At 42.5% G+C, this 17,836-nt stretch overlaps 1 protein-coding gene across 8 annotated transcripts in view; it reads right to left on the bottom strand.

Moving 5' to 3' along the window:
* Positions 1–17,836, bottom strand: part of PIK3CG (phosphatidylinositol-4,5-bisphosphate 3-kinase catalytic subunit gamma) — a 217,765-nt gene that overhangs the window by 171,044 nt on the left and 28,885 nt on the right. For all 8 annotated transcript variants that reach the window (XM_069765075.1, XM_069765071.1, XM_069765069.1 and 5 more), the window contains one exon: positions 13,744–15,762. In XM_069765075.1, coding sequence (XP_069621176.1) covers positions 13,744–15,762 — 2,019 coding nt within the window. The remainder of the gene's footprint in view (positions 1–13,743; positions 15,763–17,836) is intronic.

The raw sequence follows: 17,836 nt of genomic DNA on the forward strand, positions 1-17,836 counted from the left end.
CAGCCTCATGTCCATCATTCAACATTGGACACGATGACCCTGGAAGTCACATCCAACTCTAACATTCTATGATTTAATGACTTTTGAAGATAATTTATTGAACCAGAAATTTTTAGAGGCTTCATAGCAAAAGAGGTGAATACAAATGGACATGCCAATTTTTAGTTGTTTAATCCCATAAATTTAATTTATGCCTATATTTTTCTCACTTCACTTCGCCAACTTAGACTATTTATTGCTGATACATCACACACAAATTGAATTACAAAAATATTTAAACACAGGGTGTGATGTATCAATATAGGTAAAAATTCAAGGGGGGGGGGTGAATACTTTTGCAAGCCTTTGTAGTTTACATTGGGAAACCTGGGGAGAAGTTTCTTTTAATTACCACATTAATGAACAAATCACAAATGTGTAGATTTTCATCAGAGATTGCTGAGGAAAATATGAAGCCAGTCCAAGAGCTGTGGTACTTGGCTGGTATCTGCATGTAATTACTGCATCAGGATTTAGCTTGATCGCTACAGTTTAACCATGTAAAAGCCTCTGTCAATCTCTCACAGCAGCATTTAAATGATGCCATTGCAAGGGCACACTGGCTTCCATCGGCACCGTGCAACGCAACTGTTGGGAACCGATAGGCAACCTGGGACTGCTGAAGGCCCCCATAATTGCAATCTTGGTCCTCATGTGAAGCTCAGACTGAGTGACATGGGAGAACTGCAATTTCACTATAACTGTAGTATTGCAATACATACAGGTCCTTCTCAAAAAATTAGCATATAGTGTTAAATTTCATTATTTACCATAATGTAATGATTACAATTAAACTTTCATATATTATAGATTCATTATCCACCAACTGAAATTTGTCAGGTCTTTTATTGTTTTAAGACTGATGATTTTGGCATACAAGTCTTTTAGGTCGTTTAGAGAACCTTTTCTTGATATGCTAATTTATTGAGACAGGTTTTTTGGGTTATCAGGAGTTGTATGCCAAAATCATCAGTATTAAAACAATAAAAGACCTGACAAATTTCAGTTGGTGGATAATGAATCTATAATACATGAAAGTTTAATTGTAATCATTACATTATGGTAAATAATGAAATTTAACACTATATGCTAATTTTTTGAGAAGGACCTGTAGTATAAGCGATCAAACAATCACAGGTTCAAGTTCCTTAAGGGTTCTAAAAAATTTAAGAAAAACAAATAAAAAGTTAAAAAAATAAATATAAGCAACTCTTAAAAAATCACTCCTCCCCTTTTCTTCCTTCAAAAATAAAGAACAAATAAAATGAACATCTTTGTTATTGTTGTTCCCAAAAATTCCAATTGAACAAAATATAAAAGTATTTCAACCGTACATTCATTGCCAAAAAGAGAAGAAAATGTAAATGTTCGATCTCTGCACTTCCTCGAAAAAAGATACAATAAAAAGCAATCAAATAGTGATAATTTACCCCCAAATGGTATTTTAAAAAAAACTAGCTCAGGGCGCAAAAAACAAGCCCTCGTAAAACTGCATCACTGGAAAAAAAATTAAAAAGTTATGAGTCTCAGAAAATGGTGACACAAACAAAAAAATATTTCAAACATTTCAGAATTGTTTTTAACCACTAAAATAATAAAAATAAATGGACAAGATTGGCCATAAGAATACTGTCCTGGAGAATAATGTTGCTAGGTAATTTTTTTAACCACACAATTAAAAACAAACCCCCCCCCCCAAAAAAAAAAAACAATCGTGTTTTTTTCCACAATTTCACTGCACTTAGAATTTTTTGCCCATTGTTTGGTACATTGTACTGCTTTAAAGCCTGCATTTTTATTTTCTTCTCTGCAACCCTGAATTAATGGTATATACTTCATCTACGGTTGTGCTCAAAAGTTTACATACCTCAGCAGAATTTTTGCTTTCTTAGCCTTTTTTTCAGAGATATGAATGGTAACACCAAAACTTTTTCTCCACTCATGTTTAGTGGTTGGGTGAAGTCATTGTCAAACTACTGTGTTTTCTCTTTTTAAATCATAATGACAACCCAAAACATCCAAATGACCCTGATCAAAAGTTCCCATACCCCATTTCTTAATACCGTGTATTGCCCCGTCTTATATCAATGACAGCTTGAAGCCCTTTGTGGTAGTTATGGATGAGGTTCTTTATTTTCTCAGATGTTAAAGCTGCCCACTTTTGTTGGCAAAAAGCCTCCAGTTCCTGAAAATTCCTGGGCTGTCTAGCATGAATTGCACGCTTGAGATCTCCCCAGAGTGGCTCAATTATATTGAGGTCAGGAGACTGAGATTGCCACTCCAGAACCTTCTCTTTGTTTTGCTGTAGCCAATGACAGGTCGACTTGGCCTTGTGTTTTGGATTGTTGTCATGTTGGAAAGTCCAAGTACATCCTATGCGCAGCAGTATTTGCTGATAACTTGCTGCATTCATCTTTCCTTCAACTTTTACCAAGTTTCCTTTGCCTTTGTAGCTCACACATCCCCAAAACATCAGCAATCCTCCTCCGTGCTTTACAGTAGGAATGGTGTTCCTTTAATCATAGGCCTTGTTGACCTCTCTCCAAATGTAACGTTTATGGTTGTGGCCAAAAAGTTAAATTTTGGTCTCATCACTCCAAATTACCTTGTTCCGGAAGTTTTGAGGCTTGTCTCTGTGCTGTTTTGCGTATTGTAGATGAGTGTTATGATCTGGTGGTTTAGGAGCAACATGGACGAGCTCTAAAGGAAGTGGTACCTGTACTGACCGCAGTCCCTAAGCTCAACACAACACTAGAAGTAGCCGTGGGATGCTCCTGACACTCCCTAGGCACCTCGTCACAGCCTAAGATCTAACTACCCCTAAAGATAGAAACAGGAAAACTATCTTGCCTCAGAGAAAATCCCCAAAGGATAGATAGCCCCCCACAAGTAATGACTGTGAGTGGAGAGGGAAAAGACATACACAGAATGAAACCAGGATGAGCACAGGAGGCCAGTCTAGCTAGATAGATAGGACAGGATGGAATACTGTGCGGTCAGTATAAAACACTACAAAAAATCCACACAGAGTTTACAAAAATCTCCACACCTGACTAAAGGTGTGGAGGGTAAACCTGCATCCCAGAGCTTCCAGCTACACTGAATTAGTTCATACTGACAAGCTGGACAAACATAGAAAGCACAGAACGGATTAGCCCACAACCTGTGGACAGAAAAGAGCAAACAAGGACTTAACTTTGCTGAACTGGTCAGGATAACAGGGAAATCCAAAGAGATGTGAATCCAACCAGGAACCATTGACAAGTGGCACAAGCTGAAGGAAAGAGCCAGGCAAAAATAGCCGAGCAGAAAAGACAATCAGTGGAAGCAGCTGCTGACTGCTAAATCCAAGGAGCAGCCATTCCACTTAAAACCACTGGAGGGAGCCCAAGAGCAGAACTCACAAAAGTGCCACTTACAACCACCGGAGGGAGCCCAAGAGCGGAATTCACAACAGGAGGGGTCACCGAACCCTCACCAGAGCCCCCAGGCCGATCAGGATGAGCCAAGTGAAAAGCACGAACCAAATCGGCGGCATGGACATCGGAGGCAACAACCCAAGAATTATCCTCCTGGCCATAACCCTTCCACTTGACAAGATACTGAAGCCTCCACCTCGAAAAACGAGAATCCAAAAATTTTCTCAACCTCATATTCCAACTCTCCCTCAACCAACACCGGGGCAGGAGGATCAACCGAGGGAACAACGGGCACCACATATCTCCGCAACAAAGATCTATGGAAAACATTATGAATGGCAAAAGAGGCTGGAAGAGCCAAACGAAGAGACACCGGATTGATAATTTCAGAAATCTTATAAGGACCAATAAACCGAGGCTTAAACTTAGGGGAAGAAACCTACATAGGAAGATGACGAGAAGACAACCAAACCAAATCCCCCACACGAAGCCGGGGACCAACACACCGACGGCGGTTAACAAAACGTTGAGCCCTTTCCAGAGACGTCAAATTGTCCACCGCATGAGTCCAAATTTGCTGCAGCCTGTCCACCACAGAATCCACACCAGGACAATCAGAAGGCTCAACCTGCCCAGAAGAAAAACGAGGATGAAAACCAAAATTACAAAAGAAAGGTGAAACCAAAGTAGCCGAACTAGCCCGATTATTAAGGGCAAACTCGGCCAACGGCAAGAAAGCCACCCAATCATCGGACAAAATCTAAATATCATCCAAATATACAACCATGAATTTATCAAGATAATTGCGGAAAATATCATGCATGAAGGATTGGAACACAGATGGAGCATTAGAGAGCCCGAATGGCATCACAAGGTATTCAAAATGGCCTTCGGGCGTATTAAATGCAGTTTTCCATTCGTCACCCTGTTTAATACGAACAAGATTATATGCCCCTCGGAGGTCAATCTTAGTAAACCAACTAGCCCCCTTAATCTGAGCAAACAAATCAGAAAGCAAAGGCAAGGGGTATTGGAATTTGACCGTGATCTTATTAAGAAGACGATAATCTATACAGGGTCTCAAGGAGCCATCCTTCTTAGCAACAAAAAAGAAACCCGCTCCCAATGGTGACGAAGACGGCCGAATATGCCCCTTCTCCAAAAATTCCTTAACATAGCTCCGCATGGCGGCATGCTCTGGCACAGACAGATTGAAAAGGCGGCCCTTAGGGAACTTACAACCAGGAATCAAGTTAATAGCACAATCACAGTCCCTATGTGGAGGAAGGGAACTGGACTTGGGCTCATCAAATACATCCTGGAAATCCGACAAAAACTCATGGACCTCAGAAGAGGGGGAAGAGTAAATTGACATCAAAGGAACGTCACTATGTACCCCTTGAAACAGCCACGGCGCTAGTTTTCAGGGAGTCCAGTATTTCAGCTGTTATTTGTGGGTTTTTCCTTGCATCCTGGACAATTTTTCCTGTCAGTTGTGGACAAAATTTTTGTTGGTCTACCTTACCGTGGTTTTGTTTTTACAAAGCCCCTGATTTTCCATTTGTTAATCACAGTTTGAATGCTGCTGACTGGCATTATCAATTCCTTGGATATCTTTTTGTATCCCTTTCCTGTTTTATACAGTTCAACTACCTTTTCCTGTAGATCTGTTGACAATTCTTTTGCTTTCCCCATGACTCACAAGTCAGAAATCTCAGTGGCTGGATGAAAGATGCAGTGATCCACCTCCGTGCTTTACAGTAGAAATGGTGTTCCTTTGATCATAGGCCTTTTTGACCTCTCTCCAAATGTAACGTTTATGGTTGTGGCCAAAAAAGTTAAATTTTGGTCTCATCACTCCAAACTACCCTGATCCAGAAGTTTTGAGGCTTGCCTCTGTGCTGTTTTGTGTATTGTAGGTTAGATACTTTGTGGCATTTGCGCAGTAATGGATTCCTTCTGATGACTCGACCATGCAGCCCATTTTTCTTCAAGTGCCTCCTTATTGTGCATCTCGAAACAGCCACACCACTAGTTTTCAGAGAGTCCTGTGTTTCAGCTGATGTTATTTGTGGGTTTTTCTTTGCATCTCGAACAATTTTCCTGGCAGTTGTAGATGACATTTTTGTTTGTCTACCTGACCGTGGTTTTGATTATACAGAGCCCCTGATTTTCCATTTGTTAATCACAGTTTGAATGCTGCTGACTGGCATTATCAATTCCTTGGATATCTTTTTGTATTCCTTTCCTGTTTTATACAGTTCAGCTACCTTTTCCCATAGATTCGTTGACAATTCTTTTGCTTTCCCCATGACTCGACTCACAATCCAGAAATGTCAGTGGCTGGATGAAAGATGCAAGAGTCTGTCTGGATCCCAGAAACCCACTCAGCTTTTATGCACCTACACTGATTACAAGCAAACAGGTGACAGGTGAGGATGCTATCTTTAGCAGCCAGGCAAACCCATTTGTGTCAATTTCTGTGCGTGTTATCAGGCCAAAATCACCAGGGTATGTAAACTTTTGATCAGGGTCATTTGGATGTTTTGGGTTGTCATTATGATTTAAAAAGAGAAAACACAGTAGTTTGACAATAACTGGCTTCACCCAACCACTAACCATGAGTGGAGAAAAAGTTTTATCATTCATATTCTCTGAAAAAGGCCAAGAAAGCAAAAATTCTGCCAGGGTATGTAAACTTTTGAGCACAACTGTATCTTACTGAATTTGTACCCTTATGATCTTCTCAAAGAGTTTATCCCCTTCCCGACCTGTGACGCCACGTAGGCATCATGAAAGTTGGTGCCAATCCGACCTGTGACGCCTATGAGGCGTCATGGCGGGATCTCGTTCCTGCGGGTCGGGTGACTGGGGTCACTAAAATGTCACCCGACCTGCAGGTACAGGGGGACCTGTACTTGACACCAAGTGGGGTCATGTGACGCTAGCTTTCCAATCAGATGAGGGGCGGAGTAAAGTATGGCTGCCCTCGTTTTCCAGCCTCATCCCGTCTGTGGAAGCTGGAGAACGAGGTGCTTGCTTTCTGCCCTGCCACCAAGTCACCGCGATTGTCGCCGCCGCCTACTGTTGCCATCTGGTACTCCCCTCTGCTGCCCTCTGCCATCCGATTCCACCTCAGCTCGCTCCCCCCGATCACCCCCCCGATGCTGGTTACATCTGCTGCTGCATTGTTTCAGCCCCCCTGCGCCTGACAGCCCCTTCCTGATCCCCCTCCACCCCAATGATCTCCCCGATCACCCCCTTCCCCCCTGATCACCCCCCCGCTGCTGGTTCCATCTCTGCCTCCATCTGCTGCTGCATCTCCTCAGCACACTGTGCTTGACAGCCCCCTCCTGCCCCCCCATGATCACACCCCCACCCCAGTGATCACCCCGATCACCCCCTGCACCCCTCCCTGCTGCTGGTTCCATCTCTGCCTCCATCTGCTGATGCTGCATCTCCTCAGCCCCCCGCGCCTGAGAGCCTCCTCCTGCTCCCCCAGTGATCACCCCCCCGCCCCAGTGATCACCCCGATCACCCCCTGCCCCCGATCACCCCCCTGCTGCTGCTGTCGGTTCCATATCTGCCTCCATCTGCTGCTGCTGCATCTCCTCAGCCCCCAATACCTGACAGCCCCCTCCTGCCCCCCGGTGATCACACTCCACCCCAGTGATCACCCCCTGCCCCCCTGATCACCCCCTGCTGCCGGCTCCATCTTCGCCTCCATCTGCTGCTGCATCTCCTCAGCCCCCCAGCACCTGACAGCCTCCTCCTGCCCCCCCCGCGCCTCACAACCCCCTCACACCTGACATCCCCCACCTGCAGTAGAAAGTTTCACCAAACACTCGCACATACATGCACACTATAATAAAGTTTAGTTTTTTTTACACACGCACACACACCACACACACACACAATGTCCCGCTCATCCCAGTCATAAAGAGTGTACTCAGCAGAGACGGCATATTCCTTTACTGCCTCCGAAGCTGATAGTGAGGGAGAGGACCCCACTTTTCTGTATTCCTCCCACTCTTCCTCCTCCAGTGACACAGACTCGCCACCACCAAGATGTCGCAGGATGAGAAATCGTCCGCAGCCCAGGGCCCAGGGAAAAATAGCCGGAGGCCAGTGGAGAAGACCCACAGCCAAGTGTAAGTAACCCCCAACCTAGTGCTAGTCACGCCCAACCTAGCACTTGTACCCCCATCTGGACCCCCGTCCCTGAAAATGTTGCTCCATGGATTCCTGATTTCCTTCCCCAATCAGGAATCCAGTTCAAGACTGGGCTCACAGACATAAAAAGAGGACTTAAAGAATCCTCCAAAAACGTTATGCGTTAGTAATAGGCAGTAAGCCAGATGCTCTGCATAGCCTGTGTGAATAATGCCACATACAGACTAGTATCTTTAATCTTTTTGTTCACTAAAATACCAAACAGCCAACACTGGAATGAAAGTGGTTGTTTCATCGGTATTGTTGCACCTGTGTTTTACCCATCATTAATCGGGTCCGCTGCACCCTGCCAGTGCATTTGTTTTGGAGGCGTGAGCAGGTAATCATCTCTGCTTTTTTCTTTGTGGCTTTTTTCAAATTTTTGGAGGATTCTCTAAGTCCTCTTTTTATGTCTGTGAACCTTGTTTGATGTTTAGCGTTAGGACTGGCAAAATGTAAGGACCCTTGACGTGGGTTGCCAGCTTACGTATTGTGGCCCCAATATGAACCAATACCTTACATACATTGATATGTTGTTTTTTTTGCACTTTATCTTGCGGGGTGCAGTTGGATCAATATGGCTCTGTAAACTGTAGGCCTCTGTTCACACAGCATGCATTTTGTAGCACTGGGCAGTCCGCCTATATGTGCGTTAGTAATAGGCTGTAAGCCACATGCTCTGCATAGCCTGTGTGAATAATGCCACATACCGAATAGTATCGTTTATCTTTTTGTGCACTAAAATACCAAACAGCCAACACTGGATTGAAAGTGGTTGTTTCATCGGTATGGTTGCACCTGTGTTTTTAACCATCATTAATCGGATCCGCTGCACCCTGCCAGTGCATTTGTTTTGGAGGCCTGAGCAGGTGATCATCTCTGCTTTTTTCTCTGCGACTTTTTTCAGTTCGAGACTGCCAACCTGAGGGAAATAGACTTTTTCAAAGTCTATTTCTTGGAGTCAATTGTCAGTCTTATGGTGGAGCAAACTAACTTGTATGCCCTGCAATTTTTTGCCTAAAACCCTAATTCATCATGTTCTACTTGGAGTCCCATTGACTCCGTAGAAATGATGAAATATTGGGGACTGGTCCTTCACATGGGTATTGTGAACAAACCAGAAATCAGCCAATACTGGAGTACTGATATTTTATATCAAACACCAATATATGGCATGGTTATGATTCGCAAACGATTTGAGGCAATTCATAAGTTTCTCCATTTTAGGGACAATATGGACATCCTTCCCCGCAATGACCCGGATTTTGATAGACTGTTCAAAATTCGTCTGGTCATCGAACACTTCAGCAACAAGTTTGGTGAAGTGTACATTCCCCAAAGGGAAATTTGTGTGGATGAATCCCTCATCCACTTCAAAGGGAGGCTTCAGTTCCGTCAGTACCTGCCCAGCAAGAGGGCGAGGAACGGGATAAAACTCTATAAGCTGTGTTAGAGTACTCAGGGTACACTCTCAGCTTTAGAGTTTACCAAGGAAAGGACAGCAGTATCCAGCCCCCAGAATGTCCACCTGCTCTGGGGGTGAGTGGGAAAATAGTGTGGGATTTGGTCCACCCACTGCTTGATAAAGGTTACCATCTGTAGGTTGATAACTTTTACACAAGCATCCCACTCTTTCAATCCCATTCAAACACCACACACATCAACCTGACGTACACTACACCACACACCAACCTGACATACACTACACCACACACACCAACCTGACATAGTGTGTCAGGTTGGTGTGTGTGGCGTAGTGTACGTCAGGTTGGTGTGTGTGTGGTATAGTGTACGTCAGGTTGGTGTGTGTGTGTGTGGTGTACTACACCACACATACACCAACCTGACACACTACACCACACATCAACCTGACATACACTACACCACACACACCAACTTGTAGTAATGTGTCAGGTTGGTGTGTGTGGCGTAGTGTACGTCAGGTTGGTGTGTGGTGTGGTATACCAACCTGACATACACTATATACTTTCCATACGCGACATGGTGTCTGCTAATGATTGGAGCTAATTTTCCATTCAAAAAGTCAAATGGCGCCCTTTCCCTTCCAAGAATTGCTGTGCGCCCAAACAGTGGTTTACCCCCATAACCCCACATATGAGGTATCGGTGTACTCAGGAGAAATTGCCCAAAAAATTTTAGGATCCATGTTATCCTGTTGCCCATGTGAAAATGAAAAAAATTGAGGCTAAAAGAAAATTTTTGTGAAAAAATGTACTTTTTCATTTTTACGGATCAATTTGTGAAGCACCTGGGGGATCAAAGTGCTCACTATACATCTAGATAAGTTCCTTGGGGGGTCTAGTTTCCAAAATGGGGTCAATTGTGGGGAAGCTCCAGTCTTTAGGCACACAGGGGCTCTCCAAACACGACATGGTGTCCGCTAACAATTGGAGCTAATTTTTCATTCAAAAAGTCAAATGGCGCTCCTTCCCTTCCGAGCCTTGCCGTGCGCCCAAACAGTGGTTTACCCCCGCATGTAAGGTATAGGTGTACTCAGGAGAAAGTGCCCAACAAATTTTAGGATACATTTTATCCTGTTGCCCATGTAAAAATGAAAAAAAAATGAGGCTTTTTCTTTTCAAATTCCTTTAACCTTCTAGCTTTCTGCTGGATCCAGCAGATGGACACCACTGCTGTTGCCACTTTCATATCATGACCTACATTTTTCACATTCCCCCAGACCTGAGAGCAGATAAGGTGGAGGTGTTGGCCTGCTCCTATAAGCCAAATGTACTTTTCAAGCTATCCCTCGGGTACTCTCACTTATCTTCCCTTCTTTTGAGGTCCACAATGTCAGACTCTACCGGCCCTTCGCCCTGCGTGTGGCGGTCATGTACCGCTCCCCGGGTACCTCCCGTCAATTCATGGATCACTTTGCCACCTGGCTTCCTCACTTTCTATCCTGTGAAATCCCCACCATCATCATGGGGGACTTCAACATTGCCATCAGTTCTACCCTCTCCCCACCTGCCACTCACCTTTTATCTATAACCTCCTCCTTCAGTCTTTAGCAGCTTACGAACTCTCCTATGCATGAAGAAGTAAATACGATGGATCTGCAGTTGCAGTCATCATTGGACCCAATCTCCTCCATTTCACGTCCTAACTCTGCACTGAAGCATTATCATGTTTAACATTGCAGAGTACCCTGGATGAAGTTACCACTCCTACACATAGAACAAGTCGGCACAGATGGCAATAACCCTGACACATGCAAACACATTTTCTCTAGCGGTGCTCCTCGTGCACCAAACGTCTTGTGGAGAAAATCCAATTTGAGAAAAGATTTAATATATTATAAGCTTATGCTTACAACATACAACTCTGCCCTTCATCTCTCCAAACACACCTATTTCAGTACCCTCACCACCTCCCTATCTAACAATTGAAGGGTGTCTCTGACACTTTTCATTCCCTCTTCAATCCAAAGTGAAGGCCCTGACCACTGAACTCAGCGCTGACGATTTGGCAATTATTTCAAGGGAATAACCAACCATATACCTTAATACCATGCACGTTCCATTGCATCTAGCTCACTCTGTTTTTGAACCAGTCAAGAAAGAAGTAATTAGGCTCCTTGCATCTTCTCGCCCTACTACTTGCACCAGCGACCCTATTCCCTCACATCTCCCCAAGTCCATTTCCTCGGCTGTCACCACTCATCTAAGTAAAATATTTAATCTCACTCTCTCATCTGTTCTCTTTCCCTCCTCATTTAAACACTCCAGCAGACATCCATTACTTAAAAAACATCCCTTGACCAAAACTGTGCTGCTAACTACAGATCTGTCTCTAATCTTGTTTTCATCTGTAAACTCCTGGAACGATTGGTAAACTCCAGTCTAATCCGCTATCTACCAAATAACTCTCTTCTTGACCCTATACAATCCGGTTTCTACTCTTTACACTCTACTGAAACTGGCTTCAACAACGTCTCTAATGATCTAGTAACAGCTAAATCTAATGGTTACTACTCTCTGCTGATTCTCCTGGATCTCTCTGCAGCATTCAACACTGTGGATCACCATCTCCTCCTCACTATACGTCACTCACAGACACCGTTCTCTCCTGGTTCTCCTCCTATCTCTGTGACCACTCCTTCACTGTATCTTTTGCTGGCTCCTCTTCTTTTCCTTTTTCCCTTACTGTCAGGGTTCCTCAAGGATCAGTCCTAGGCCCTTTCCTTTTCCCCTTACTTACTACCCTATTGAACAAACAATCAGTAGATTCGGTTTTCAGTACTATTTTTATGCCGATGCCACCCAATTATACACCTCTTCTCCTGACATCACGCCTGCGTTATTACAAAACACCAATGATTGTCTTTCCGCTGTCTTTACCTTCATGTCCTCCCTCTATCTGAAAATGAACCTGTCAAAAACTGAACTCCTTGTGTTCCCTCCCTCCACTAATCTACCTATGCCCGATAAACATGCCCCCTATCTTGGGGTCATACTTGATTCAGATCTTTCATTCACTCCCTACATCTGATCACTCGCTCGCTCATGTCAGCTACACCTCAAAAACATTTCTAGATGTCGAACTTTTCTTCCCTTTAGCTCTGCAAAAACTCTTAATGTTGCTATTATTCATTTTTGTCTGGACCATTGAAACTCTCTACTATTCGGTCTCCTTCTTCCTAAAATATTCCCTCTCCAATCCACACTGAATGTAGCAAGGAGGGTCATATTCCTCACCAATTGCTACACCAGCGCCTCTACCCTGTGCCAGTTGTCGCAATGGTTACAAATCTGCTACAGAGTTCAATATAAACTTATCACTCTCACCCACAAAGCACTCCATGCTTCAGCACCATCCTACATCTCCTCACTTGTCTCAATCTACCACCCTACTTGTGACCTGTGTTGAGTTAATGACCTAAGATTAGCATCCACAATAATCTGAACCTCCCATTCCTGTCTCCCAGGATTTCTCGCATGCTGCTCAAATTCTTTGGAATGCACTACTCAGGACACTTCGATTAATTCCCAATACCCACAGTTTTTAGCGTACCCCAAGAAATGCATTTCTTTAGATTGGCCTATCACCTCACCACACTTGTCTAACTATCTCTGTTTTTCCCATACAAAATTTCCTTTTAAATCAGGACACTGGTATCATCTATTCAAACCCCCCATGCACTTATTAGCCCTCTGTGTTTATACTTGTACACATATTGGTTGGGAACTTGTTCATTCCGCATTACGTGAACACCCTAATTATTACATTCATGGTTGACCATACAATACAAGCAATTGTCACCATCCACCTTTCATGTTTCCCCTGTTTCCTCATATATTTTAAGCTTGTGAGCAGAACCCTCACTCCTCTTGGTATCTATTAATTTATGTGATTATTGTTATTCTGTATGTCTTTTATTATCTGTACAATTTCCCTCTAAAATGTAAATTGCTGCAAAATATGTTGGGGCTATAGAAATAAAAATTATTGTTAGTATTATTACATTGTAAGATAAAATGAGTGGTGTCATTCAAAACAACTTTCTCCATAAAAAATCCAAAAACCTTCATATACCGTAACTATCTTGATGGAAAAATAAAAAAGTTGTAGCTCTCAAAAATAAAAAATGTACAGGTCCTTAAAAGGTTAAGGTTTTTGTATTCAAATGCTGCCCATATTCAGCAATCAAAAAGGGTTAAGAGAAGAAGACAACAGAGCATTGTCCTGCATACAGTAAACAAGCCAACAGCATTTGCCACATCTATCATAACAAATTAATTGAGGATGCTGCTATAGCAATAACTTCTAAAATGCTACAGAGTTTGCATGTGCACAGCCAAAAGTAGAGCAATGGATATGTTCTCTCCTCTCATTTACCCTATGTACTCCTAGCAACAATCAGAAGAAATATGGCTGAAGAAAGCAAATAAACAACTAATCCAAGGAAATAGTTACAAAACAAACAGAGAAAATCCAAATTGAGATTACAAAGTAAAAGAAGTCTTTGTTCATTAACCATAAATATTCAATTGTGATTATGAAAATGAAAACCTGTATTGAGGAACTGAGAAGCAGATATGAAAAGTATTACCTGTACTAGCTGTAAAAGATAATGCAATACATCATCATCCTGTAAGCTTTCCAGTTTCTGGACTGCCATCGCTCGTACATTTTCATCAGAAAAGTTGCAGTCGAGAAGCTGAATGGTTAGTCCGACATCTAGGGAGCAGTCATCCCATGCGTCTCTTTTATTGAGCAGCTGGTACGTTTTGGCCACCATTGCTTGCTGTCCCCATTTTACAGAACTCAATAATTTGGGGTAGGCATCTGGGTTCTTCATAACTTCATATCTAAAATGCCACAAAAGTTCTTTGTCCTCGGGAGTGAGTGGATGCAGTGGATCAGTAGATAAAATTTCTTCAAGCTGTTTTCGCAGTTGATTAGGCATTTCAGATCTTGCCCTGTCTAGTTCCGGATCTGATACTGACTTGTGTTTTGGAAGAGCTACTGGATGGCAGTATTTGTCCAGACTTATTGAAATAGCCATTGATGTGTCTTTGTCAGGGTTTGTGGCAGATGTTAGCTTATCGGCATTGATGCTGCCTTGATCCTCTCCTTTTCCCGGTATTCTCCACATATGAAGAACAAACTCTCCCTGTCTTAACAAGAACCTATGATCTATTAAAAGCAGATTGACATAATATAGAAGTTGGTTTTTGAATTTTGGATCTGAGCTGGTAGAGTCTGGGGACTGTATGTTAGCTTTACCTGTGGCAGTTTGAGCTTTACAACAAAATATCTGCAAATTTAGAAGAGCTCCTTTTGGTATATCTTTTATTTTGATATCGAATTCAAGCCATGTGTTCCACAAGACTTCTTCGGTGAATGGCTTACATGATGTCCTCTTTTGGGAGAGCACTTGTTGTCCATGAAGAATGTTGGCTTCTACAAAAACAATGAGCTCAGTATTTCTTGGTAAAACTGGTATATCAATCCCAATTATTTTTATTCTAAACTTTCTATTGCAATCCCAAAGGGATATAGTGAAAATCTTCTCATGATCTTTTCCATCAATTGTAAGCTGCTCATGAAAACCCGTTACCCCAGTACAATCATCAACCAAGGGCCACTCTTCTTTCTGAACTTTATCTTCTGAGGGGTCAGGAGGGACATCCAAGACAAAATGTATTTCATCACCATTTTTAATACACTGCCTAATATAGTGGAAATCTTTGAGTGGTGCATTCCCAATGATATATTCATCTCTCCCACAAACCCGGAAAACAAAATCCAATTCACTATGTTCTTCTGAAATGTCCAACAGTGATTTTTTCTTGGCCATTTTTGCAAAGAAGCTCTGCAGTATTACATCTGGCGTGTCATCGATGGAGACTCTGATTGTGTGGCTTGTCATACCTTTGTGTATTATTATAAAAATATTATTGGAAGAGAGTCTTTTACTCAAATATTCTGGAAGAGTTATAGATGTGACCCAAGGGTCCATTGAATACAACCTGGGATCTCTTTTCACCAACTCAATCATTCGTGGTGTAACCAGTCTACGACGTGTAAACTCTAGCTCATCATCATGAACATTACTTACGTCAGTGACATCATATCCAATAAGATAATTTAATTGCTTTTGATACTCCATTGTTTCCTCTGAGGGCTTTTCTTTCTGGATAATATGAATCTTTCCGACAGTTTTTTGTAAAACCTTCCAATACACTATACAGTCCAATGTTTGTATGACCTGATGTTTGTCATAGATTTCATACCACTGGCCCTTTTTCTGATACTGTAAGAGGAATTGGTCTGGAGCAAGCCTATGGTAGAAATCACTGTTGTGGCTTTTTTCTATTGCGCTCATCCAGACCTGTGCTTTCATTTGTTCAACTGTGCAGTTACCAGCAATTTCCAACAGGATTGTATCTTGTACTTTGCTGTTTTTTTGACTGGTGGGCAAAATAAATTCTATAGGAATTGCCTCCATGGAAAAAATATTCGATGCCGCTGCTGAGTGAGGTCTCATTTTTCGCCTTCTCCTTTTATTCTCATCTCTCAGAACAACAGGCTGCTCATAACTCTCTAGTTCCATGCCAGCCGAAAGCTTAAAATAAAAATACAAGCATATTATATTAAAACAGTTCATATTTTTGAGTATTTACATTATTGTTAATAAAGAGACAAGGCAGGTTAAAGAAAATAATTTGATGAGGAATAGATCTTAAAATTGTAAAGGTGTTAAACGTCAGACCTAATTTTGCTGGTTAATTTTAATAAAAATACAGTGGGTACAGAAAGTATTCAGACCCCTTTAAATTTTTCACTCTTTGTTTCATTGCAGCGATTTGGTAAATTAAAAAAAGTAAATTTTTTTCTCATTAACCCCTTTCTGACATCAGACGTACTATCCCGTCGAGGTGGCGTGGGTCCCTATGACCGATGGGATAGTACGTCATACGCGATCGTCCGCGCTCACGGGGGGAGCGCGGCCGATCGCGGCCGGGTGTCAGCTGCCTATCGCAGCTGACATCCGGCACTATGTGCCAGGAGCGGTCACGGACTGCTCCCAGCACATTAACCCCCGGCACACCGCGATCAAACATGATCGCGATGTGCCGGCGGTACAGGGAAGCATCGCGCAGGGAGGGGGCTCATTGCGGGCTTCCCTGAGCCTCCCGCAGCAATGCGATGTGATTGCGTTGCTGCGAGTGTCTCCCTACCTCCCTCCCTGCTCCAGACCCAGATCCAAGATGGCCGCGGCATCCGGGTCCTGAAAGGAGGGAGGTGGCTTCACAGAGCCTGCTCAGAGCAGGCACTGTGAAGCCTGCAGCACTGTAAGTCAGATCGGTGATCTGACAGAGTGCTGTGCAAACTGTCAGATCATCGATCTGTGATGTCCCCCCATGGGACAAAGTAAAAAAGTAAAAAAAAATTTTTCAAAAAAATAAAAAAAAATATTCCTAAATAATGAAAAAAAAAAATATTATTCCCATAAATACATTTCTTTATCTAAATAAAAAAAACAATAAAAGTACATACTTAGTGTCGCCGCCTCCGTAACGGCCCAACCTATAAAACTGGCCCACTAGTTAACCCCTTCAGTAAACACCGTAAGAAAAAAAAAAAAACGAGGCAAAAAACAACGCTTTATTATCATACCGCCGAACAAAAAGTGGAATAACACGCGATCAAAATGACAGATATAAATAACCATGGTACCGCTGAAAGCGTCATCTTGTCCCGCAAAAAACGAGCTAAGGTACAGCATCATCAGCAAAAAAATAAAAAAGTTATAGTCTTGAGAATAAAGCGATGCAAAAATAATTATTTTTTCTATAAAATAGTTTTTATCGTATAAAAGCGCCAAAACATAAAAAATGATATAAATGAGGTATCGCTGTAATCGTACTGACCCGAAGAATAAAACTGCTTTATCAATTTTACCAAACGTGGAACGGTATAAACGCCTCCCCCAAAAGAAATTCATGAATAGCTGGTTTTTGGTCATTCTGCCTCACAAAAATCGGAATAAAAAGCGATCAAAAAATGTCACGTGCTCGAAAATGTTACCAATAAAAACGTCAACTCATCCCGCAAAAAAACAAGACCTCACATGACTCTGTGGACCAAAATATGGAAAAATTATAGCTCTCAAAATGTGGTAATGCAAAAAATATTTTTTGCAATAAAAAGCGTCTTTCAGTGTGTGACGGCTGCTAATCATAAAAATCCGCTAAAAAACCCGCTATAAAAGTAAATCAAACTCCCCTTCATCACCCCCTTAGTTAGGGAAAAATTAAAAAAATGTTTTTATTTCCATTTTCCCATTAGGGTTAGGGCTAGGGTTAGGGCTAGGGCTACAGTTAGGGTTGGGGCTAAAGTTAGGGTTAGGGTTGGGGCTAAAGTTATGGTTAGGGTTTAGATTACATTTACAGTTGGGAATAGGGTTAGGATTGGGGTTAGGGGTGTGGTTAGGGTTACCGTTGGGATTAGGGTTAGGGGTGTGTTTGGATTAGGGTTTCAGTTATAATTGGGGGGTTTCCACTGTTTAGGCACATCAGGGGCTCTCCAAATGCGACACGGCGTCCGATCTCAATTCCAGCCAATTCTGCATTGAAAAAGTAAAACAGTGCTTCTTCCCTTCCGAACTCTCCCGTGCGCCCAAACAGGGGTTTACC

The sequence above is a fragment of the Ranitomeya imitator genome, chromosome 4 (genome assembly GCF_032444005.1).
Source record: "Ranitomeya imitator isolate aRanImi1 chromosome 4, aRanImi1.pri, whole genome shotgun sequence".
Lineage (NCBI taxonomy): Eukaryota > Metazoa > Chordata > Amphibia > Anura > Dendrobatidae > Ranitomeya > Ranitomeya imitator.